The 23,587-nt window shown below is 42.8% G+C and overlaps 3 protein-coding genes across 5 annotated transcripts; 2 read left to right on the top strand and 1 right to left on the bottom strand.

Moving 5' to 3' along the window:
- Positions 1 to 4,058: 4,058 nt before the first annotated feature.
- Positions 4,059 to 5,899, top strand: MAGOH (mago homolog, exon junction complex subunit). Its single transcript, XM_052800872.1, has 5 exons — positions 4,059 to 4,220; positions 4,333 to 4,391; positions 4,536 to 4,646; positions 4,940 to 5,022; positions 5,628 to 5,899. Exons 1-5 carry the CDS (start codon positions 4,133 to 4,135, stop codon positions 5,725 to 5,727), a joined length of 441 nt encoding a protein of 146 aa, XP_052656832.1. The 5' UTR covers positions 4,059 to 4,132; the 3' UTR covers positions 5,728 to 5,899.
- An 868-nt stretch (positions 5,900 to 6,767) lies between these two features.
- CZIB (CXXC motif containing zinc binding protein) lies at positions 6,768 to 14,213 on the top strand. Of its 2 annotated transcripts, XM_052800870.1 has the most exons (8): positions 6,797 to 7,100; positions 7,187 to 7,270; positions 7,899 to 7,955; positions 8,718 to 8,799; positions 9,302 to 9,333; positions 9,769 to 9,850; positions 13,064 to 13,125; positions 13,963 to 14,213. In XM_052800870.1, exons 1-8 carry the CDS (start codon positions 7,095 to 7,097, stop codon positions 14,038 to 14,040), a joined length of 483 nt encoding a protein of 160 aa, XP_052656830.1. In that variant the 5' UTR covers positions 6,797 to 7,094; the 3' UTR covers positions 14,041 to 14,213. The 2 variants fall into 2 exon arrangements, with proteins under 2 accessions (XP_052656831.1, XP_052656830.1); XM_052800871.1 differs by lacking the exon at positions 13,064 to 13,125 and having other exon boundaries at positions 6,768 to 7,100; positions 9,769 to 9,846.
- A 1,660-nt stretch (positions 14,214 to 15,873) lies between these two features.
- On the bottom strand, positions 15,874 to 23,166 carry CPT2 (carnitine palmitoyltransferase 2). Of its 2 annotated transcripts, XM_052800854.1 has the most exons (5): positions 22,809 to 23,147; positions 21,795 to 21,875; positions 21,575 to 21,681; positions 18,019 to 19,323; positions 15,874 to 17,083 (listed from the first exon to the last, which is right to left on the bottom strand). In XM_052800854.1, exons 1-5 carry the CDS (start codon positions 22,940 to 22,942, stop codon positions 16,752 to 16,754), a joined length of 1,959 nt encoding a protein of 652 aa, XP_052656814.1. In that variant the 5' UTR covers positions 22,943 to 23,147; the 3' UTR covers positions 15,874 to 16,751. The 2 variants fall into 2 exon arrangements, with proteins under 2 accessions (XP_052656814.1, XP_052656815.1); XM_052800855.1 differs by lacking the exon at positions 21,795 to 21,875 and having other exon boundaries at positions 22,809 to 23,166.
- Positions 23,167 to 23,587: the final 421 nt, after the last annotated feature.

Here is a 23,587-nt window from a genome sequence, read left to right as displayed (position 1 = left end):
GTATAAATATGAATGTTACCTTTTTTAGGCTCATATTTTAATTTCTTTGCACTACCTATAAACGTTACGAAAGCGATGGGTTAGCTATTTCTGTATCAGGAGGACTCTTCTACTGATGGGCCAACTTTTAGATATTTTATAGAATGGAAATACATAAAGAATGCAGAATGCAACTGTGAATATTCAAGCCCAAAGATATGAAAAACAATTAATCCTTTCTCACATTTATATAGTTATTACCAAGAGTCTGCCTAAACCCAGGAAACTATGGCCAAGAAATCAGTAATTTTTAAGCACCTACTTTAATTATAAACAGCCCTTTGAGATTCCAAAAGAACACTCTTTTCTTGAATGAATACACTTTGGATACTATCTGTAGCCAGTTAAATTGTGAGAGGACTGGAGAAAAACTCAAAAATTTTACCAGAAAGGTGCCCTAAGTGACAGAATGATAGACAGGTAGGTTTATTGTCATGGGAAACATATGGGGACCTTTGATTCAATAGCCCAAGCTACTAAGCCCAGCAGGACAGACATGACTTTGTCCCAGTCATTTAGACAGAACTCACCCCAGAAAAACTTTCTCATCAGGCCCCCAGGTCTGGCAAGGCTTCCTAGTGGTAGCTCCCATCTGTTTCCATCAGAGGGTTTTGCTAGCTGGTACTCTGTTAGTTTTAAAAAATTAGAACTGTATTAAGCGATCAGTTTCAAGACAATATTCCTATAAAAGGACAATACTACTTAAACACAGATTCACTCCCTACACAGAGTAGCACTGAAAGTGCTTCTTACTGGATAGACAGAACAGCAATGAACTGCATCAGCTTCCTGTAAGTGCTAGAAGTGGACAGACAGTAACAGAATAAGGTGATATAACCACATTAGATCTTTTTTACATGGAAAAACTCGGGAAGAAGAAATGGCATAAAAAGACATGTGTTTGATCCTTAAACGCTGTGAGAGACTGCAGCTCCAGTTTACATTTAACAGGAAAAAAGGATTCCCAACATTTCCTGCAAAACACTGAGCCTCTTCTTATGCATACACTCAGGACTAATATGCAGAACAGTCTAAGTACTGAATTTTTTTTCATTCACAGAAGTTGAGGTCTTTCTCACCATAACTCCTCTAGCGGGAATATGGCACCCAGAGAGACTGAACGTTAGGAAGCTGTAAACCAGAGGAGTCTGTGAGGTTTACAGAAAGTCATTTAATTGGATTAGTGTAACATCAGTCTTTGTTAAAACACAACCGAGTGTAGTATGTGAATATCTTTCACATGTGCCAGTCACTTAACCATGAGAAGCTAAGCTGAATTAAACTAGACATAAATCCAGGCAAAGTGCATATACTAACTTCCTCATGCAGGCCAGCTTTCCATTACAGTTCTGACTTTGCCTCCTAGCATCTGAGCTGTGAACAGAAGAGACTCATGTGTGTTCTGAAGTCAACTATATCTTCCAGCCAAACGCAGCCAGATTTAAGATTTCCAGTATTCCTAACCTTAACGTAAATGCAAGAATAAGTGATTTAACTTTTATTTTAAAATTTACTCTTAAACCTGTCTTCATATAGTGAAACTTAAAAAAAAAAACCTTTACAGTTTCTGTAGTGAACATCTTTAACCTAATGTTATTTCAGTTCACCAAACTTCTGTCTTGTTTCATTAACACCTTCTGAGGTGCTTCTGTGGAGTTTACTTCAAAATGAACCATAATTCTGATTTGCTAATAGAAAAAACTCTAACTTCAAAAGATGTCTTCACTTTTCTAATGACATCTGGCAGAATTCTGGAGATGTTGTTCTATTAACTTCTAACTACAGGTAAGGATTAAATTTACTCCAAGTAAGCACAGTACAACATAGCATGTCACGTGTCACATCACACAGAACAATCAAACTCCAATACAAATGCAATGGGAGCACTGCCATATTAGACTTAAGAAAGAGTGTTCTAGTTCATCATTTAGCTGAGTTGTACATATTTAGTTTTTAATCTTTACTCATAAGTAGATTTCTCCACACTACTAATCATTGTCCCTCAATATCCTCCAATTCCCTTGGGAAAAGAACGTAAGAAAAGCTGTCTAACTGAGGCAGAGGAGAAGGAGCCTGACCTACTACCACACAGTGAATGACACTAAGAGTCCTTTATCTGTTCAAGAGTAGGCCTTAAATATTTCACCTCCCTCTACCTATGTTTTTATTTCCTTGCCTTACTCTTGGTGAGTCTATAATAAATTATTCTTTCTTTTCTGTGTGCCCGGTGAATAGTATCTTCAGGTCCAAGCAAATAGTAATTTAAGTTAAACGAGACAAAGATGCAATTTCTTTGCTCCATTATTTTAATCCAATGAAGTACTAAAATAGATTCAAAGTAGCTATTTAACCCTAATTTATGAGTGCCTAGATTTAAGCATTAATATTTTTCCAGAAAATTACTGTATTGCCTCTCACTGCAATAATTTGTCTTAAAAGAAATCAACCACCAATCCCAACATTTTTTGGTTTTGACTGTACTAGTGAAAGCTCAGAGCTCCTACATAGTCAGAAGAGGAAGCTAGATCACAAAACATACAGGGCTCCTGAAAAACAAACTAGAGCCAAATCTGACCTATCAATGGGAGGTTTAGTCAGTTTACATATGAACGATGCCCAGATGCGGACACCTAGAGCTTTCCCCCACACAGAATTAACTGAGATCAAAAGGTTTGATTATTTATGCAAAACCATACCAAAGACTACGTTATTTCCATAGACAGATTAGATCTGGAAACAGTTCAGCTATTTCCACTCAGTTCATAATAGTAAATATTGCCAGACTTAACCTTGCTGTAACTCTAAAATAAGCAGAGGGAGCTTCATTAATCCTGCACTAACTGCCTACACCTGGGATGTGCCGCAGCACCACCTAAATGAAATCAAGTTCATCAGTGTAAAATCCATTTTCAATACTAACACAGTACAAAATGTCCTCCCCCCATTCAGTGTCCTCAATAAAAAGCATCCCTTCTAGTGATCAGCACAAGAGATACCACATTTCTAAACTTTTCTTTCAGGAGGGAATATTTTACAAAAGGGCATGTCTCTGGCTATTTCCTTTCTCTCAGCAGTTCCCCAAAGAGCAAAAAGGCAAATGCTACCACCAGTCCCTTTACTCTCGAACTTCAGGCCACCAGCATGAGGTAACTTCACAGGGTAACTCAACAAACCAGTACCAGTGAGAAGGAGGCACAGGGGTGCACTGGCTGGGTGGGGGCCAAACCCAGCCCAGGGAACAGCTCGGCTGGGTTACTGCCTTTGTCCGAGGGAGGCACAAAACTGCTTCAAATTCTAACGCCCTAACGCTGAATGTTACCACCTGGACTCATAATAAAAGGCTAGCTGCACCTCATTTTTCTTTCGTTACTACTACGTCTAAATATTACAAGAAAGTAACGAGCGAATAATGTTCATTTTCCACCTAGAAAAAAGTCACAAGATTTTGGGCAAGGCATGCAGCATGTCCTTCACTGACTGAATCGAGTGGTCCTGACAGACAAGTCAATACTTGTGTGGACTCTGGTCCGTTCTGTGTTTCAGCGACGGCACCCAAGCCATCGCCACCACAGCTGAGGTGTGGTGAAAGGGGGGTGATAATCAAGCACCGGTCTAACTTTTTTTTTTCTGTCAAACACTGCAAATATCACTACGAGAAAACAGCTCGTACCCCTGGGGAGCCACCCGCAGAAGGCCCGAGCCTTTGCCCTGGGGAAGGCGGTCGGCGCGGGGGTGAAGGGGGGTGGGGAGGCGGCGCCCCTCACCTGTACCGGTCGCTCGGGGGACTCGCCGATGTCCGGGCTGCCCCGCTTGAGTTTGGCTGAGGGCCTGCCCTTCTCCCGCCGCGGACAGAGGGAGCGGGAGCCCAGCCCAGCCCTCACGGGCCCGGCTGCAGGCACCGGCGCCCGCCAGGGGGCGGCCGCAACCGCCGCCGTCGCTGCTCCGGCTGGCGGCGGTCGGCGCGGCCGCCCCAACGGAGCGGGGAGGGAGGGAGGCGGGGAGGGAGCAAGCTCCGCCCCGCCCCGCCCCTACCCGCCGTGACGCGCTTCGCCCGCGCCGCCGCGTTGCACGCCGGGACGTTGGCGGCGGGACCATGGCGAGCGATTTCTACCTCCGCTACTACGTGGGGCACAAGGGCAAGTTCGGCCACGAGTTCCTCGAGTTCGAGTTCCGGCCCGACGGTGAGGGGCAGGGGAGTGGGCGGCGGCACCGGGCGGGGACCGCTCTCTCCGCTCCCGGGAGGGAGGACGCGGGGCCGGGCCGGGGGTTTAACGTCCCTCCTGTCTTCGCCAGGGAAGCTGCGTTACGCCAACAACAGCAACTACAAGAACGACGTCATGATCCGAAAGGAGGTAAGGGGGGGGGGGGGGGCAACCGGTGGGTTCCTAACGGGGCGCACCCCCGCCCCGTGGCCTCGGAGATGGGCGAAGCAGAGCGGTCGTGGGCCGGTGGGTAGCGCCGGGGGTCGTTTTCTGACACCGGGATGTCGTTCGTAGGCGTACGTGCACAAGAGCGTGATGGAGGAGCTGAAGAGAATAATCGACGACAGCGAAATCACAAAAGAAGACGATGCACTGTGGCCTCCTCCCGACAGAGTCGGTCGACAGGTCAGTGTACGGCGTCTTTTCTGGTTGCTGCTTTAATTTTTACACTAGAAGCATAGCTGAACTTTTATTTTCAAGTCGGTAGTATTTCTAGCCAAGAGGGAAACAAATGCTGTTCTAAAACCTGAGCAGCACCGAAATGGCAATTTAGTCGTGAGAGTTAATAATGAGTCACAGACCTGCTGCATTCAATACCTTTGTAATAAAAATGGAAGCCATCATCTCGGTACTTAAGTATTTCTGTAACTAATACCATAAAGCAGCAGTTTGACTTCCTGTAGTCCTTCATCTTTCAGGAGCTTGAAATAGTAATCGGTGACGAGCACATCTCCTTTACGACGTCAAAAATTGGTTCACTCATTGATGTAAATCAATCCAAGTACGTACTCTGCTTTTTTATGTTGCTGTTGTTTTTATGTAACAAACTATATTAGAACTTGCTGATCACTAGGTACTTGTATTTCTTATTGTTTCAGAAGTACAGATCAGTTCCTGGGGGCAGAGGTGCTCTGCGTTCCAGCGTAATGTACCAAATGCTTTTAGACTGTGGCATTACGCACTATATTTTCAAACTCACTGAGCAGCTAACCTTACTGTAGGAACCCCTGTTAGGCGTATTCAGAGTCTGAACTGAACTGTCATTGGCCAGTCCACACCAATGTCTCTGGGAGAACCAAGATTTCTGTATTTCACCTAAGCTGAAAAGACTGGGTATCGTGTTTTTTAAATCCAAAGTGATGTTACTACTTGCTTTCATGATAAAAATGCATATTTTGTTAAGACTTTAAATGCGCAAACTTGGGAGTACAGAATGTTTTACCAATCAACGTAGAATGAAACAAATCTGTTAACGTCTAAGATGACCTCTGAAAAAGTCTCCCTATAGGCTTCAGAAATATTTTAAATAGGTTAGTTCTATAAACTACTCTCTTAGAACATCAGTCTAACTTTTTTTTTTTTCCTTCCTTCTGTTATGCACTGCAGGGATCCAGAAGGCTTGAGAGTGTTCTACTACCTGGTCCAGGACCTTAAGTGTCTAGTCTTCAGTCTTATTGGACTACACTTCAAGATTAAGCCAATTTAAATTAAACTCAAGTTTGCATTGTGATGTCTGTGTGGGTTGGGGGGGGCAGGGGATGCTGTTTGAATTCCCCACTATTTCTGGCCTAAAGCTTTTATGTATGTTAGAAATTTTTTTTACAAACTGTCAGTGACTGTCTTAATAAAATGGTGAGATCTGTATTTTTAATTTATAAGTTCTGGTGAGAAACTGACTTCCTAACACTTCTTTTATCACAGTATATTCAGGGTATGTTACTTCACTTGTATCACACAAAGCTGTATTTCACCTCTCTCTCTATGCAGCAGTAGAAAATAGAATTAAGTCTGGCTCTGTGAAATGAAACACTTGCCAACTGTCAAGATAAACTTTTATTCCTATCCCGAGTTGGATATTCTGTTGGCCAGCTCAAATATGCAAAATAACTGAGGCCCAGACTCTGCATATGATAACCAGTTCTAGCAAAGACACGTGTCAACTGCATAACAACCTGCTCCTGTGATTACCTGTTTGCCTTCAGAGCAGAAGTAGACAACAGGCCACCTGGGAGCCATCCAGGATCTTCACCAATACTCCCATCCAGCTTTGGAAAAACTGAAATTAAAAGCAGCGTAGAGTGTATTTAGTTAAGTTCTAGACTAGCAGATCTGTTGTGCAGAATTGATTAAGCGACTTAGAGGACCAAAGATGTCTCAACTTTAAAGTGGTAATTCTTGTAAAGCACTGTGGGAGACCCCCCACAGTGGTCCAGGGTCCCTGCAGGCTCCGAGGGTGTTCCCCACGGCACCTCTGCCAAACTGCACCCTTGCTTTCTCTAGCACCTCTTTCTGTTTTTCCTAAATAAGCAGCCGCTGCGATTAAAAAAAGATTGTGGTTAAGTGCCTTTTTAAAAGGTGAAAACGTCTAACCCCTGTTACCTGTGCCAGCGCCTCCTGCTTTCCCTCCTCTCCCCACAGGCACCCTCTGCCCTTCCCTCCTGCGCCCTCCCCACACGCCTGCCCCGCTTCCCCACCACCCCCATTCCGTTTTCATCCCCTGAAGCGGCCGCCCCGCTCCCCGGGGCCCAGCCCGCCGCGCCTCCCGCCCGCGGCCGCTCCGGCGGACGGCGGGGCGGTGACAGGCCGCGCCGGCGGGCGCCATCTTGGCCGAGGGCAGCTGCGGCTTCACGTCCGCTTCAGCCCGGCAGAGAGCACCGGCAGGCGGCCGCCGGCTTGGCTGAGGGCACAGACGCAACGGGGTGGAGGGCGGGAAGAAAAAAACAAAAACAAAACAAAAAACCCCAGAACTAAAACCACGCAGGAGCGGCTTGAAGCCTGCAGCTGCTCCCGCGAGAGACGGGACGGGGCTGAGGGGGGGCCGTCAGGCCGAGCTGCCGGGCACCCTGCGAGGCCATGGGGGTAGGTAGGAGCCGCGACCCGGCCGCACTGAAGCGAGCCGAACCGAGCCGAGCTGACGGCCTCTCTCGCTGCCTCTTGCCTTGCAGAGGATCGGGCTGCAGCTGCGCGCCACGCTGGAGAACATCACCCGGCTGCGGGCCGAGGGGGAGGACTTCCGCTGGTACCTCAAGGTGCGGCGGGCGGGGGCGGCGGCCGCGGGGTCTTGGGGAGCCGGGAAGGGCCGTTCCCGGTGTTTAGAGCCCGTTAGACTGACCAGCGGGGCACCTGGCGACGAAGGCCGGTGGTGGTGAATGTCGCATCACAGCTTAAGCAGCGGTTGTGGGGTTTTTTTCCACACAGTGCGAGCGGGCTGCTACCGGAGCAACGAATGGGATGGTATAAGTATATAGATAGGTATGCGTTAGTACACACATGACGTTATACATTTGCAATAAGGAAGAGTCTGAAGTTCACAGTGTTGCTCAGTGCCTCCATTGGTGAGGTGGTTGGTAATCCAATATCCAGTGGCAGGTAACCCAGGTGAACGGCGAGATGCGCTATTCCCATCTTCCATCTCGTGACCGTGCTTTGTAACGCGTTTTCCACCCAACAAGCCGAAGGGCAGACCCTCTGCAGCGGGCATACCCGCCAGGTCGAGTCAGCTCACGGGCCTGGCGGGATAGATGGCAACCGATACCTGCCTCCGGCTCCTCTCAGCTCAGAGGATTGTGAATCTGGAGGGCTCACATCAGCTCCTTTGGCTTTTTAATCCCCGATTATTGTCAGCTTTAAATTCTCTGGTTTATGTTTGTTTTTCAGCTGAAATGTGGGAACTGTGGTGAAGTTTCTGAAAAATGGCAGTATCTGCGATTGATGGTATGTTTCCCTGTTGTAACCTGCATCAGAACAAAAATGAGAAAACAAACCTGTCTCTTACCTGCAAGGGATATTACCATCAGGGATGTGACAACTTACACTTTAGATGAGGTAGTATTTTAATAGCTAAATGCATTCAGGAAAAGCTGTCATATTCCATATTAAAAAAAAAAATTGGCGACTGTTAATTGAAATATGCCATTGGAATGGTGACTGTTGGTGACCAAGTATTTACGTCTGCTTTGAAAAGCCGCCTTTCTGTAAAAATGTGATTTGAAAACAAATTTTTAAGTGATATCAGAATAAGATTGTGCTTATAGCATATTTCTCTGATGCTGATGGAATCTTTTTGGAGAAGTTTAGGTAATTCGAGTTAAGGATGCTATATTAGTATTTGGAAACTGAAAAAGCAGGATAAAATTTGTCAGGGATAAGAGAAGGTCCTGTTCTTAGGAATAATCATCCTTTTGCATACTACTGAGTGTTAAGAGTGTATTTGAGGAATTAATGGAACATACCTATATGGACAAGACATAACTATCCATTATTCACTATTTTAAGTCTAGAACACAACTATTCTTTGCTAATCACAGCTTTCTGAATTATAGATTCCTTTAGTTTAAAAAAAAAAAGCCTTGTTGCTGCAATATTTTTTAAAAGTTAAAGACCATTGTTATAAAAACTACTTTACCGTTGCAGAGGTTTCCAGTGGCTCAGCTAGAGTGCAGTTAAAAATGATGTCTCTATTGTCATGGTTTTTAGGACAGTGCTCCCCTGAAAGGAGGCAGAGGAAGCGCCACTATGGTGCAGAAATGCAAGCTGTGCTCCAGGGAGAACTCCATTGGTATGTGCTTAGAAATTTAAGAGGCATCATCCATTTTACACTTTTTCTTCTAAGTTTATTTTTTAGTCCCCATTTTTGCTTGACACTGTTTGTAAAGAGGATTCACCAGGGATTTTTTTCCTTGTACACTGGTGCTCGAGTTCACAAACAGGTACATACTTGTCATCATGCTCATGAAGGAGACAGCAAAGACTCCTGGTGACTTCAGGTTTCTGCATGAACAAAACTCATATCTGTAATGTCATTTTACAAAAGCGTGCTTTTTTTTTTTTGCATTGGTAGGGTAACAAAATGGTGTAATGTAAACTTCTAAGGAGAATTGAGAAAAACTGAATTCTACCTTTTGAGGGCCAGCTGCAGGAACTGCTTGGTTACTTTGTTTCTTTTACTTGGTATAAGGAAATTTCTTTGAAGTAAGCAGCTGGTGCTTGATTTGTGCTGAATAAAATTGAAGACATAATGCCACTCACTTTTACACTTCTGATGTATTATTTTTTTTTAGATATTTTAAGTCAGACAATCAAGCCTTACAATGTAAGTTTGTTTTCTCTTTTATATAACAAGATAAATAAACATTAATAATATTTTGAGGTTTTGCTTTATCATCACATTCCTCTTTCAAGAATACAAAAAGCTGGTATTCTCCCCTGACAGAAAATTGTCTCTTGTAGACTCCTGCACAGTGTCTCAAGTGTAATCTGGTACATTTCATAAGCAAATGACAAAACTGTATCACTCAAATTAGAAGTGATTACATAATACCCGTATTAGTTTCCTTTTGAAGGCTTCCTTGTGGCAGATCAAGAAATTCTAGTTAATTACCACCTATTAAATGAGCCCTAGGATTTTGCTGTCACTTGGGACATCAGAGTTGATAGTACTGCCTTTAAAGCAATTCATCCTAGACTAATGCTTGTCACTGTCTTTCTCTATTAGATGAAAACTAATGGTATTCTGACTCAATTATAGGCCGAAGACAGCGAAAAATTCAAAACGATAGTGGAGTTTGAATGCCGAGGTCTGGAACCAGTTGACTTTCAACCACAGGCAAGTTCTTATTTATGATTTGTTCCTCAGTTTTTAAGAGTACTTCTTATAGAATCTAGAGTAATAAAATACACACTATTTGAAATGGTACTGCTCTTCCTGGAATGTCCTAGACCTCCCCAGTTTTCCATCCTCTCCACAGTTCTTTCTTTTACTTCACTTGACACAAAAAAAAAAAAAAAAAAAAAAGGCAGCAACCCACAAGTAGCTAACACTAACAACTCCGGTATTCTTTGTGCCAGTAAAATCTAAAATTAAACACGGCTTGGACTCATATTCAAATTGCCTTACAGGTGACTCAGCACTGCTCATTTAAATTCATTTGAAACGTCTTCATTTCTCAGGTTATTGCAGAAGAGAGTCTTTCCCAAAGGGGAATTGCGAAACTGCGTGATTAGCCACATTCAGGAAAGCGCCATTTTGCTTTTTGGTATGTTAGAGAGAAATGAATATTGGCATTTTCCCATTTGAAACTTGATTAGACAAAGACTGAAGAGCGACAGCACTTAAAGACTGTTGCAAAGCACACCTCAAGGTTCAGAGTTAAAGGATTTCTTCAGGGCCAAGCTAGCCTTCAGTGATTCATTTGCTTGTGCATGGTCATGCTGTATGCAAGCTAACTCCCTACTATATTTAACCTATTATTCCAGTCGGATTAGGTGTAAATAGATTGACAAATATAAACCTGTCTTATCCTTCCCTCAGACTGTGACACTGTGCTAAGAAACAGACCAAAAAAGCTGATCCTCCAAAGAATTTGATATAAATAAAATCACCACTACAGTGTGCTGCAGGAAGTCTTTTACCTATTTATTTAAGCAAAGCCCATCTTTTTGAGGAACAGAATGGTTATTGGTTTATTCCTGTTTGAAAGCTTTGCAGCCAGACCTAGGAACTTGCACTTCATGAAAAATCTATGAGAAGACTACAAAATGTAGATGTTTATAGCTCTGCATCTTAGCCGTCGATTTTATTTTTATCTGCAGAACAAAGACATCACAGCTGTAATAAAGCTTTTAATTTAATATTATTAAAGTGTGGTCTGTGCACTCTGTTGGACAGTACACTTGAATCCCTGTGCAGATATTTCAGTGAATTTTCTGATGCCTAAATAAGTAAATATGTAGCCTTCTGCAGTTCCAAAGAATTCTATAAACTGCTTTATATTTGACATGATCCAAGCCAGCCTGGCTTCTCCACAACCTTAGGTCTGGCTTTTGATTAGCACCAAACAGGATTGGCCATAGCATTACTGTATTTTCTTTGTGGTTTTTGATGGACATAATGCAACCACACCTGAAGTCAATTTAGAGTGGCTTAATACTTTCATGTCTTTTTAAAATTTATAGTAGTTTTCTCAAAAAAATCATTTGAGTCTGAAAGAGGAGAAAGTATCCTTTGATTCTCTGATAGAAACCCTCTTCCTACCTAGTAGCAGCAACAAATTCAAACTAGGTACTTGTGTGTTCTAATAATGGGCAAGGACAACTTTTCTCCCCCCAATTACTTATCTTTCTTGTTTAATGTGCTTAAGTAGATACATCTACTGCAAATCTGATGCATAATTTTTGGTTTTAATAGAGGATAGTTCAGCTCCTTTCCTGTCCTTGTCCCTGAAGTGAATGCCTCAACTAAAAAATTGAGATTTCTTTATGCAATTTCTCTTAAACCTTCTTAAGCTTCTTTGCTTTGTGGCACAATAGTTTCATTGGTAACAAAAGTGTGACAATTCACTGCGTTGTACAGTCAGTAGGCATTTTTACTTTTTCGGCGTGTGTATGCTTTAGCTGTTGGTCCTTCGCTAGTCAGCAGAGGGCAGACAAGTCACTGCCTGTCCCAGCTCCCTTCTGCAGAGATTAAACAGGTCTCTGCTCTGACGCCAAACCTGTAAGAATGCAAGTCCCGCTGAGTGTCTAGTACAGAAGCTTGTAATTCCAGTCACATGGCGTCTTGTTCCTTGGCGGGCTGGTAAATATCTCTAGGTGGCAAAAGCAGGGCTTCTTTTATTTTTCTACTGTTTGTTCTATACTGCAGCTCTGTGGTTTTGTCCCATGATGCTGATCTTCCTCTCCACCCCTAGCAGTTCCCTTGAGATGGGCTTCTGACAATTATATAAAGGCCATATTCACACTGTGCCTTGCAGATAGCTCTTCTGTTGTTATGTCTGCCACACTCCGTGGTTTATTTAACTCCCAAGTGCTTAACCTTCCATTCAAATCCCGAAATATTTTAAAATCATGTGGCTTACTTCATACGTTCTTACACAGTTAAATGTCTGACTGGCACTAGTGGGGATTTCTTTATCAAAAATGCAAGTGTAGATCCCTTGCAGAAAACCAGGAAGAAGCTACCTTTGCTTTTTCACCACTTCTTAATAAAATTCTGTAGTTAGAAATGGCAGTGTAAGAAACCTTCCTGTATGCTAGAGGTGGCTGAGATTCTTAAATTTACTTTTAAAAATAAAACTTAATTTACAGCTTGATAACTGTGAACCCTAAAATGAGAGAGCTGTTGCTATAGAATATAAAACAGAACACCTTGTTCTTGTGCTATACCCCACTATTTCCTTCCTAGTGCTATCCTTTCCTTCAGCTCTTTAGAAACAGCAAGTGAAGAATTCTCCCCTTTGAAATGTTTGGGTATACAAATCTGTTCAGTCAGCCAGCTAATCTTCCTTTCATTTAAAGCTTGCTAGTCACTTCTGTACCTAAATCCAATACAGGCTGCTCCTTCTCGAGAGTGTCTTGGATTCTGACGATATTTAAGCCAAAACTATTAACTCTCTTCCACATTTTCTTTCTATTGTTTTCTTGCAGTGTAAGCTTATTATGAAGCTCTTTTATACATAATGCCTGTATGGATTCTGAACACAAAGTAAAGCTATTAGTAGTTAGATACTGCTACGTAAACACTGAAACTCAGGTTTAACATTATCTAGAATACTTGGAAATACCTTTTTGGCAGGAAAAACAGAGGAGCAGTGTTCCCTCACTTTATGGTTGCTTAGATTGAATTTTCCCAATTGACAAGCAGGGTCACAACCTTATACTGACCCTTAACGAGGAAGCGCTTGACCATTCTTTCTACCTAATTTAAAAGAAATACAATAAAAGTTTGTGCTGAGTTACTTTCTTTAAACATGTTTCAATGATCATATTTATTATTTTCTTGGTACAACTTATTCTTAAAAACTTACTGCAAATGTGTTTGCAGGCAGGGTTTGCCGCTGAAGGTGCAGAATCTGGCACACCCTTCAATGACATAAACTTGTTAGAAAAGGTATGTTGTCTGAGTTTCATTAGTAAATCTAATTATCTAGCTTGCTTTCTCTAAGTCACTAGTCCAAAATACACACCCTACACGTGCAAGAGGCTAGTTTTGCTCTTTCATGTAGGCACAGGAAGGTCATAGCTGGAGAGAGAAACTAAATCAACTATGAACAACCAGCATTACTAACAGCATCGTTTTAGAAGTACACATTTGATAGCTTAGCAGCTGACAAAGATAGAAATGAAACTTTTCTTTAAGTCACCCAGGAATCCCAGAGAGCAAACACCTGGAATACTAAATGACTGGGGTTATTCAGAGTGGTGAACTGATTTTTCTAGGAAGATGCCTGCACTTTTTCCTGTGCACAAAGATATTAAAAAGTAATATAAAGACACTGTCCTTCAAAGCTCAGGATAATGACTCCAGCATTGCAGATCTTCCTTGGCTGTGAGCAAGAATCTCAAGGTCAAACCTGTTCTCTGGTATCCTACTTGGCAGGGATCTGTTTGTCTGCTTACCCACCTGACTAGGGTATTGTAAATGATAGATAATCCTTTCATCTGCCACAGTCGCTGTCTTGTCCACTACAGGCTGTGGACTACATATGAAAAAAAAGAAATCATTTTTAAAATAAAAACGCTGAGACTGAAGCTCATTTGATTTCAGGTCAGTGCTCTTGCTTCTCTCAGCTATCAGAACTTAGCTTAGTGACTGTGCTTTCTTTCCACAGAAATCTAAGACCCAAATTTTGAGTAAGGCTTAGTTGCAGTTTGAATTCCAGTCTGTGTTTTAGACACATTTGCATTCTATCCTGTGACTAATACTGTGAAATCTTATTTCCTATAGGATTGGAATGACTATGATGAAAAAACAAAGGAATCTGTTGGAATCTATGAAGTTACCCACAAATTTGTAAAATGCTAAAGTTCATACCCCTAATATACCTGACATGCTTATTGATAAAGGAGCTGTAACCATCAGAGACGCAGTTTCCTTGGAGTTACTTTTCACATGGCTGTACTTCAGAAATGGAAACCTAAGTTGTACTTACTGTCCCCAGCATGCCCTAATAAAATATTTTCCACAGAGCACTTTGAGATGGCCTCAGTACAAACTGAAAATAGTATATACGCTTGACTGAACTGTGCCATTTTCTTAAGGTTGTCTTTTTGGGGAATGGTTGTGGTGGACTGTAAGTTAACTACTGTATCAACAGTAACTACTTACACAACTTACAGCCTTAAAGATTTTATAGCCTGTGACCAAGAAGTACCCACATTTGATTCTCTAACATGAACAAATAAGGTCTTTTCACTCACCACTCCTATCATCAGCAAATGGCTATGAGTATTAGTAAAGGGACTGTGTTAACTGTTCAAGGGAAAAGGTACATCTTTAGTAGCTTTCTGCCAGTTCAAGTAAAGACACTGAGGTGAATTTACTGAGAACACTTATTAAGCTTGACTGCTACTGACACACATAGCTGTTACAATCTTCTGAAAATCAAGTTATCTTTCTGAGTATGTCATTAAGTAAACCTCACTCTCTTTCTGGTAGAAGAAACCAGACTTTCTACTTCTTGGCAAGTGCTCTTACAATCTTGCCAGCTGTTCTCATGTTTAAAAAAAGAAACAAAAAAAGGCCACCACCACCAACCCCCCCCCCCCCCCCAATCTTCTTTAGTGAATTTCATTCAAAGACTTTTGGTCTGATTATTATTTCCTGATGTATTATTTCCTTCATCCTCCCAAATGATCACCTTCCTTTGTTTAAATGAGCAAGAACAATCACGGTAAGTTTTCAAGTAAGTTTAAAAATAATCCTTTTCAGCTGAAAACTAGAACAGCTTACAGGCTGCAGAGCAAACAGCCCTGACTAGGAAAGTTTATGAGCCTTCAGGCTTACATATTTAAAGCATGTTTCTCCCCTTCCTAGTACTTGCAGTTCATACTTCAAGATACAGTATTGCTTACACTTACTCTGATAAAGAAAAAAGACACTGGGAGAACCTGAAAGCTGAGATAGCCAAAGGAAACAGTAAAGGGAAGTAGGTTTCTGGGCCTCTGAACCTGATCTGTCACATCCAACCAACATGCTCAGACTTTTATGTTCTGCTACTGTATTCAGTTCTCCAGGACACAGTGGGCTGTGCTGAAAGACATGAGCTGCATTAATTTTACACAGAGCTGCAGAAGCAAGCGTTAGTGTGCTATTCAGCTCCAGAGAAACTCATCTTCCCAGAAGAAGTGGAAATCCAGAGGGTTTAAAAAGCAGAGGAGTTCAAGTTACACATACCATAATGAATTCTGTGCAAAAAGGAGTATCTCATGCAAAAAGCATCTGTGTTGTAATCCCAGCAACTCTGAGCACCTTTGGCATCTTGACTGACAAAGGCCCCTTCCCCTTTTGCTATCACCCACTTCATACCTGGCAGAGTCCCAGTTGTGAACAGCACATGAGAAACTTGTTTGCATCAGTTTCATCTTGCATTCACAGCATCGCTAAGTTTTACTGATACCTATGCTCAAGCTCTCCTGCAATCTGTCAGAAAGTTCTGATAAGCCTTGGTCTTCAGAATTTCTGCAACAAGCCCCAATGCATTAAAGATGCAGCTCTAGGCACTAAGACTCTGGCATTTGCTACAATAAATAATATCAAAAGTTCTAGCTGATAGAACAAGGAGGAAACAGGAAAACATTCTGTTGAGGTTACTATTCCGCAGTAAGAGGAAGTTTGGAAAGAGAAAACCCGAAAAGATAAAGTTCAGTAATTTTTCTTTTTTAAGGCACAAGAGTTCATGTAGCAAAACAAAAGCAGATTATTGGACACACTTCATGTATGGAAGGGGAAAGCCAACATTGCAGAATGCTTTCAGTAGTATTCTTTTCAACCTTTCTAAGAAACATGAGCTATTGATAAAGGGACTAACCATACTGTATAATTTTGATGTGGCAATAAAATAACTTTGTGGCTATTAATAGATAGCTTTATTACAATACAGTCTTTTCCAGTCAATTTAACAACACAGTTGGTGATTGCAGGTTACTTAAAGCCTCCCACTTCATTTTTTGTTTCTCAAAAAGCTGTTACAGTAGAAAGGCTTCAAGCAGTTGAGGCACAATCAGCTCTGATACCGATTCAAGTTTAAAGAGAAAAGTTAAGTGTGACAAGTTAGTAAGCAAGCTTACTGCAAGAGTGCAAATGTAACCACTCTTTCATATTTAAAATTATTGCATATACTTTCTTTAAGAGTGGTATCACAGTACTGTAGTCTGTCTGAACACTTATGGAACACAGATGTTCCAAGTTCATAAACTCGGTAACAATGCTTTTTATTTTAAATAATGTGCTTTAAGAACATGTGGATCTGTTGGAACAGATGGATGTTACTTAATTTTGACATTGTGAATGTTTGTATTTCCTGAAACACGCATTCAAGGTCTGTACTTTATTTCTTTAAAACAGATACAAATTTCATAGTGAATCTGACAGTATTCAAGTTCAATGAAGACAAATGGATAAATGAAGCCAATTAAGCTGGGCGGTCTCAGCCACGTTGAACACTGATTAGTATGCCAATTAGACACAGTCTGCATTTTGTACTGCAACTGTAAAGTGTTCCAACATTTTTATGTCTAACTACCAATTTTCTTGCCCTTTAAAACATTAAAGATATCTTCTAGTGACTTGTAGATACACTGAAGGAATTCTTTACCATTCCTAGTTGGGTAAGAGGAAACATTACAACCTATCCAATCATCGTGTACCTGATATCCTACTCCAAAGCCATCAGACACCACTGGGCCAAACCCTCCTAATTGCACAGCTGGGCTAAGCAATGTGCTTGTAGAAATGATGTTGTGATTAAGCCGAGCATAGGCTTGGTCTTGATAGAAATCAGGCAGTGCAACACCTTTGGATAAGGCTAAATAGCGCAAGCCAAAGAGATGTCGGTCAAATCCCTGGCCTGTTAAAATAAAATAACAAGTATTAGAGAGATCACTAATTTTTGTGGGAAGTAAACTCACTTATCTTGACATCACATTGTTTTACAGCCACAAAAGAGGAGATCTATAGAACTGGGGTTTATTTTTGTATTAGCAGGAATTATTTTTCAGAACCCAGACATTCTGCACTTTTAATGCGCATATCCTAGGGAATGAGGGCTTGTTGTTTTACTGCTAGCCTCAACCAGGAATCATGATAGTAAACAGAAGTGCAATGTTAACAGACAATTTTAATAATGCATCGCATTCTTTGATTAACTATTTTTCTGAACATATGCAAGTTATTTAAAACAGAGAAAGGCTTTCCTAAAATCTATGAATCTAAAGAGGAAGAGGATCTTGCATCAACAAAGGGAGGCAAATTTTAGACTCTAGGGGGTAATGTTCAACAGTCATTTTTCCTGAAACAATACAACAAGTTATGCTTCTGGGAAGGCCAATGCAAAAGAAAGCATTTAGAAAAATACCAGGAGTAGCACAGCCAAAGAATCAGTTTGATTTGGAAGTTGTTAAAGCCTGATCCCCTGCAGAGCTAAGATAGTAACTCCTCAGACATAAAGACAAAGTTCTTCGTTGCCTTGGGGAGTACAATACGCACTAATTATTTATCATATCTTCAAATAGCCCAGCTGCTATAAGGACAAAAACTGAAGTATAAAAAATTCTCAACATACTAACAGTGAAGTGGGAAGCACAGAGGCATTCTCCTCCATCAAGAAACGAGTCTTAGAGAATGCACTTTGAACTGCAGCCTTCAGCTACTGTTTTTGTCAAGTTTACATTAACATTAGACCTCCATCAAAATTAAATTATTTAGCTGTGAAGTAAATGTTTACAGCGACCTTAACAGACATTTTAGTGCAAAAGCAAGAGCGTTTGATATATTCCTACTTACCCATAGCAGCTTCTTTTGTCAAACGGCCATGGTATTTTGAGCACTCCACTATCAACTTCTGAAGCTCTTCTGTGCTATGTTTGGACAGTTCCCTGACAAAAGCTTCCGAACATTTCTTTGTATGGATAGAGGCAGGACGTATAGTTTCTGTACGACCATGTTTGAAAGCTGCAGTACTACAAGACTCGTATGTAGCAACAGTCTGATTGTACTGTCGAAGGAAAGCCATCTGGAAGGCAAGCTGAGCCACAGCATCTGGGCTTACCTTCTTCTGCTTGAGAAGGTCCTTGCCCCCTTCATGGAACTGAATCAGATTAAGAGACAGTGCTTCTACACTGGCATCAAATCTCTGTTTGGCTTTGGTAATTCCTGCTTTTAAGGCATCATTCAGCTTGAAGTCAAGTTTCTGCACTGCTCTGGAAGAGTCTACTGAAGCAGGCTGGGACTGGGGGCTGATGGCTGGTGCCTTGATGCTATCTTTAAAAACCTCATTCTGGAACCTGAGCACAGCCACACCATCTCCCCAGGAATGTTCAAAATTAATTCCTGCAGTGCCATCCTTAGTTATGATAAGATTAAAGGATTTGTCATACCAGCGGTTAGCACCATCTCCATGCAACATAGTGTGGGACAAGTGCACAAAGTCTTTAATGGGAAAATCATCTAAACTTAAACAAAACACAGCAGAGTCTACTTTTTGAAGAGCTTCTTCATTGCCATTATCCAGTAGATTCTTTCTCAGCAATGCCCATGTATCTCGATTTTCACTGGAGAGGTAGCCAAGCGGGAAGGCCGGGGCTGGACTGTTGTCGGTAAGGATGTATTTCAAGTGTGCTTGTATTTCTGAAGGTTTCAGCATATTTCCGTCTCTATCAATAACATCAAATACATAAAAATTCCCATTTCTCAGTACTAATAAATGTTTTGCCTTTTCATCCGTATAAAGCTCATCTCTGTTGAGCTTAGGCAGCCGTGTAGAATTGAAAAGCCTGAAGTACTGAGACATATCTAGGGGGTATGCATTGACCATGTAGGCACCAAACCAAGAAAGTGAAGAAGGCACAAATCGGATAATTTTTTTAAAGATCTGAGTGTCACTTTTTTCCGGATTGAGGTGAAAAACCTCTGGTTCAAGATAACCAGCCCTGAAGGTCTTCATAAAACGTATAGCAGAAACAGTCATGTTTGTAGCTCGTATGAGCTGATCATTATATTCAGATTTTGGATCAGGATTAAAAGACATAAATGCATTAAAATTCAAAACAACAGGTTCACGTGCTTTTAGGTACATGTCAAACCAGGGACCTGAAAGTGGAGAATTGAGAAATAGGTCAGAACATAAAAGCAGCTTACTGAGTCAGACCAGAGGTTCATGTAGTCAATATCCTGTCTCCCACAGTCATCATGAATAAACACCTATTGAAGTGCGTATAAACAAGACAAACATATGCAGTAATTCCCCCAAAGATTCTCCCAACCTCCAATTATGAAGAAAGGTACTGTTGGCTAATTGTAAAAATACTGTATTTGCAGTAATCTGTATCAAGAGTGTCAACATCATTAGCAACGAGTGGCAATTTCCATGTTTTCTATATGGCTCAGTGATAAACCATAACTCCCACTGCATACAGTGCAGCTCCCTAGCACTGTATTTTGGTGCACACCTCACATTTGGAGTGGAACATGCCTCCACCTACTCTTAAGCTACTAATTTCTGCAACTGTCTGTCAATGAGGGCATGCTTCTGTATAGAACCACCTTTACTTCTGATCCAGTGTCTCCCTCATTCCTGGCAGCATTCCTCCATCTACATTTGCTGTCTTGCATTTCCACCTCCTTCCTCTTTCTATCCACTAAAATGATCAGCACAGGGCAAAACTCTTGACACTGATGCAATACCATCGGTCTCTCAAGCTGGCAAAAAGACAAGGTTAGAGAGGACCTCACAGTTATTCTTCCAGGCCCGGAACAGACTTCGGAAAGCAGAATTACATTCGATACCCACAGGTCTTTTAGACAGTCTGTCAGTATATCAAGAAGCGTGAATGTGACCCAAAGGTTTTGTCCTTGCCAAAACCAAGGGAATCAATCATAGCTCTACAAAGTAGTCACACCTTTACACCTGCCTATAAGTAAACCAAAATCCAGGGGGGGTAGGCAGAAAAGGGGTTTTTTTAAGTAAGTTCTATTTTATCACCATTAACAACTTCAAACTCGGTAAGCTCTTGGTATTGCACACTGACCGGATGCAGACCAAGGAAGCAAGTGCACGCCAACTTAATCTCAAGGCAGCTGATGTATTAAAAATTATTATTCCCAGCCTGGATCAGTTCCAAGTAGAACGTTCTAGCTGGGCTGTAAAAGGGCAATGGGTAACTCAAGGACCTAGTTGATAATTTTAATTCCAGGTCCTCACAAGTAAGTAACTAGCATTCATCTACAGTTTTAAAACCACACTTGTCATCATCATGTAGCCTTTTAACCTTAGACTTGAAAGTCCAGGGTGGAGGCAACTATACATAGTTTCAGAAACCACTTTCAAGTGTAACAGGTCTTTCAGGAGGCCTAAAAAAAGAATAATTAAATAAAAAGGAATACAAACACCCCACAGTTCACAGACAAAAAGCAGCATGCTGGTTAGCGTTGACAAACACCATAAAGCCACCAGTTAAACCCCCAGATGTTATTCAAAGTGAATGGCAGGTAAAAGATAACAAACCAAACAGCAGCTGTTGTGAATAATCTGGTATTCTCTACAGAATTTGTAGTAGCTAACACACTTATAGGTAGTCTCAACAGATAGCGAGGATAGAAGTGCATTTGCTAGGCAACATGCAAACTTCTACTTCCATAGGTATTTGAATATTTCCACCTCTTGCTATACATCCAGTACTTTCATAAGCAGGCCCTTGTATTTGGAAGTCAGTGGAAGCAACAGAAAAGAATAATAATCAAAAAACTATATCATACTCTCCCTCTCTTGTTTTTCTTTATTCTCATCTTCTGCTTTCTGTCTCTCCTTTTCTTTTGCTCTTTAAACGAATACGGTTTTATAGTTTTAAAGGGTTTTAAGTCCGGAGCACTGACCACTTCTGCCTCCCAAAGCTTAGTCATAGTCTCTGGCCTCCCCCTCAGAGTTCAGTTTTCATGCTAAATAGCTTGAAACTATTTGAAAATGATTGCTTTAGTTTCCTTAAAGGAGTTATCAGTTAAGCTCTTCCATTAACCTAAACATAAATAGACAGCACTGAAAAAAAGAAAAAAGATAAGCCCTGTAAACTCAAATTTAAATACAGCAACTCATGAAAAAAATCTGTTTCTTCAATATCCATCTATCCAGAATTCTGGTATATAGAAGTTAGATGATGGGCATTCATCTTTCCACCAGAGACTCAGAATTTGCTCAAATACAGTCGCAGGCAGTATTCACAGCATGTTATTCCAAGTTTATGAAGGAGACAGCTTAAGCTTCAGCCTATTTTATTTGTAGCATTATGAGCTGTCTGTTGTCTAGCATGATGATCTACAGACTCCTATATCCAGTAGGCCAACGTACCTGTGATGTAACTAGTATGCTTGTTCTGATTGTCTTGAGCAACCAGTTGTTCATGCAGCTCTCTTCCAATTCCCTTTTCAAAGTCATGAGCAAGGTCTTCAGTTTTCCTACAGTAATCAATAATAGAGTCAAAATGTTGTCACAAGCTATATTTTTTACATGTAACACTTGGCTATGAAGCAGCACGATACCGCAATATGCTTATCTTGTCTGTCCATACCTGAATTGGTCATCATTTAAAAGCGGTTTCTGGGCATTTAGGTATCTCCTAATTGTATCTTCTAGTTTGGGAACGGGCAGTCTGAAGGAAGGGGAAGAGAGAGACATGCACTTTATGAGCAATGGTACTAATGAAGCCTCAGTTTCTTACACAGTAGTCCCTCTTTGCCTCCCCTCCTTCCTATCCCTCCTTATACCCCATATTATCCACATGGCTCAAAAGTTGCTTGTGGAAGAAGAGAAGAAAGGGAATAGATGGACATACATCATCACAGCATAAGGTTCTTGGAAAACAAGGTAGAAAACGAACTTGACTGTCTTGTTACAAAGGCACTGCAGTGAAGGGTCTGAGTACCTTACAGGGAACACAAAGACATGAACCATTGCAAGGAGAAGCAGCTATACAGAAGGAAGGTTTAGTTCGGTAGCCACCCCTGCATTGGGACTTCCCCTCACTGCTGGGTGCTGAACACTTACTTTTTCTTGCAGATTTCCTAATCAATATCTTTGTCATCTTCCTCTCTGCCTAAACAGGAAAATGCTCCTCTTACTATAAAATAATCCTATTACACCAACAAAGGTTACTTTGCGACCTGAACAGATGTTTCGGTAGTGGGTTTATAGTCATATTTCTGCTTTAAAAAATGAAATCATTCCTCTCCACTGTGATTTATGAAGAGCACGTACAACAGCAATCGAGTTAGCACACTCCGAACACGGCTACACAGAAACGGGGAGGGGGGACACGATACATTTTCTCTCCCCTCTCCTCACGGCAAACGCCCCAGGCCGCCGGCTCCGCAGGGCCACCAGCCGCCGCCTCCACCGACCTCTGCCCGCGTCCCCCCGGAGCCCGGCCCGCCGGCCGTCCTCGGCGGCCGCCCCGGGGCCGGCAGTGACGCTCGCTCCCCGGAGGACGCTCGCTCCGGGCCTTGCCCGGGCCGCGGGACGGGCGGTCCCGGAGGGCAGGGGGCCCGGCGGGCGCACCGGGGAGCGGGGCGGCGTCCCGCCGTACCTGGGCAGGCTCTTCTGGTAGTGCATGGTGGGCACGATGCTGCGGTGCAGGTACTCGGCGGCGCCCGCGGTGCTGTAGCCCCGCCGCCAGCGCGCCGCCGCCGCCCGCCGCTGCAGCAGCTGCCGCACCGCCATGATGCCCGCGTCAGAGGTCCTGAGGCGCCGCCCGCGGCGCTCCCCTCGCCGCCGTCCCGGGGCCGGAGAGAGCGGCTGCCGCCACCCCAGGCAGCTCCGCCGGTAGTGCCGTTTGAGCGGCTGCGCTCCTCCCGGCGCCGCGGACCTGCCGGCCCCGTTCGGGAGGAGCTCACAAGGCCCCGCGGCGAGGCGGAGGCGGCAGCTCGGCACCTCGCGGAACGTTCGCACCGGCGCGTCGGAGGAACTGGGGCTTGTTCCCCGACACCCCCCCCCCGCCGGGGAACGGGGTGGGGTGGCAAATGGCGGCCAGGCCCCGCGGCCCGGAGAGGTTTGCCCGAGCCCTCAGCTGCCCGGGCGGGCCTCTGCCGGCTCCTCCGCCCGGCGCGGGCCTCTCCGGCGGGAGACGTCCCAGCTGCAAAACGGAGGGTCGCAGCTCCTCTAACAGCAGCTAGCGTGGAGGTCGACGTGATTTCTTCAAGCATTTTTTTATTATCGTTTGGGAGGTAGATTGGATGCGCGCTGTCGAGGTAGCGAAGTTATCTAATGGCTGGAGTGGGACGGTTCAACATTAGTTGAGTTGTCTTTTACATATGCATTAATAAAATCTTCTGTGATCCTCTTGTTTTGGCAGCGCTCTTGTTCAGC

This window comes from Harpia harpyja, chromosome 11 (assembly GCF_026419915.1).
Source record: "Harpia harpyja isolate bHarHar1 chromosome 11, bHarHar1 primary haplotype, whole genome shotgun sequence".
In the NCBI taxonomy this organism is placed as follows: Eukaryota; Metazoa; Chordata; class Aves; order Accipitriformes; family Accipitridae; genus Harpia; species Harpia harpyja.
The sequence above is the reverse complement of the archived record's forward strand: the minus strand, read 5'-3'. Positions and strand labels throughout refer to the sequence as shown.

Coding starts and splice junctions, on each gene's coding strand:
- MAGOH (XM_052800872.1), top strand. CDS start 4,133: ATGGCGAGCGATTTCTACCTCCGCTACTACGTGGGGCACAAGGGCAAG. Junction 4,647..4,939: donor CCGACAGAGTCGGTCGACAG/GTCAGTGTACGG, acceptor TTCATCTTTCAG/GAGCTTGAAATAGTAATCGG. Junction 5,023..5,627: donor ATTGATGTAAATCAATCCAA/GTACGTACTCTG, acceptor TATGCACTGCAG/GGATCCAGAAGGCTTGAGAG.
- CZIB (XM_052800870.1), top strand. Junction 7,271..7,898: donor ACTTCCGCTGGTACCTCAAG/GTGCGGCGGGCG, acceptor TTTGTTTTTCAG/CTGAAATGTGGGAACTGTGG. Junction 13,126..13,962: donor ACATAAACTTGTTAGAAAAG/GTATGTTGTCTG, acceptor TATTTCCTATAG/GATTGGAATGACTATGATGA.
- CPT2 (XM_052800854.1), bottom strand. CDS start 22,942: ATGGCGGTGCGGCAGCTGCTGCAGCGGCGGGCGGCGGCGGCGCGCTGG. Junction 21,682..21,794: donor TTAAATGATGACCAATTCAG/GTATGGACAGAC, acceptor TGATTACTGTAG/GAAAACTGAAGACCTTGCTC. Junction 17,084..18,018: donor GACAAAAGAAGCTGCTATGG/GTAAGTAGGAAT, acceptor TTATTTTAACAG/GCCAGGGATTTGACCGACAT.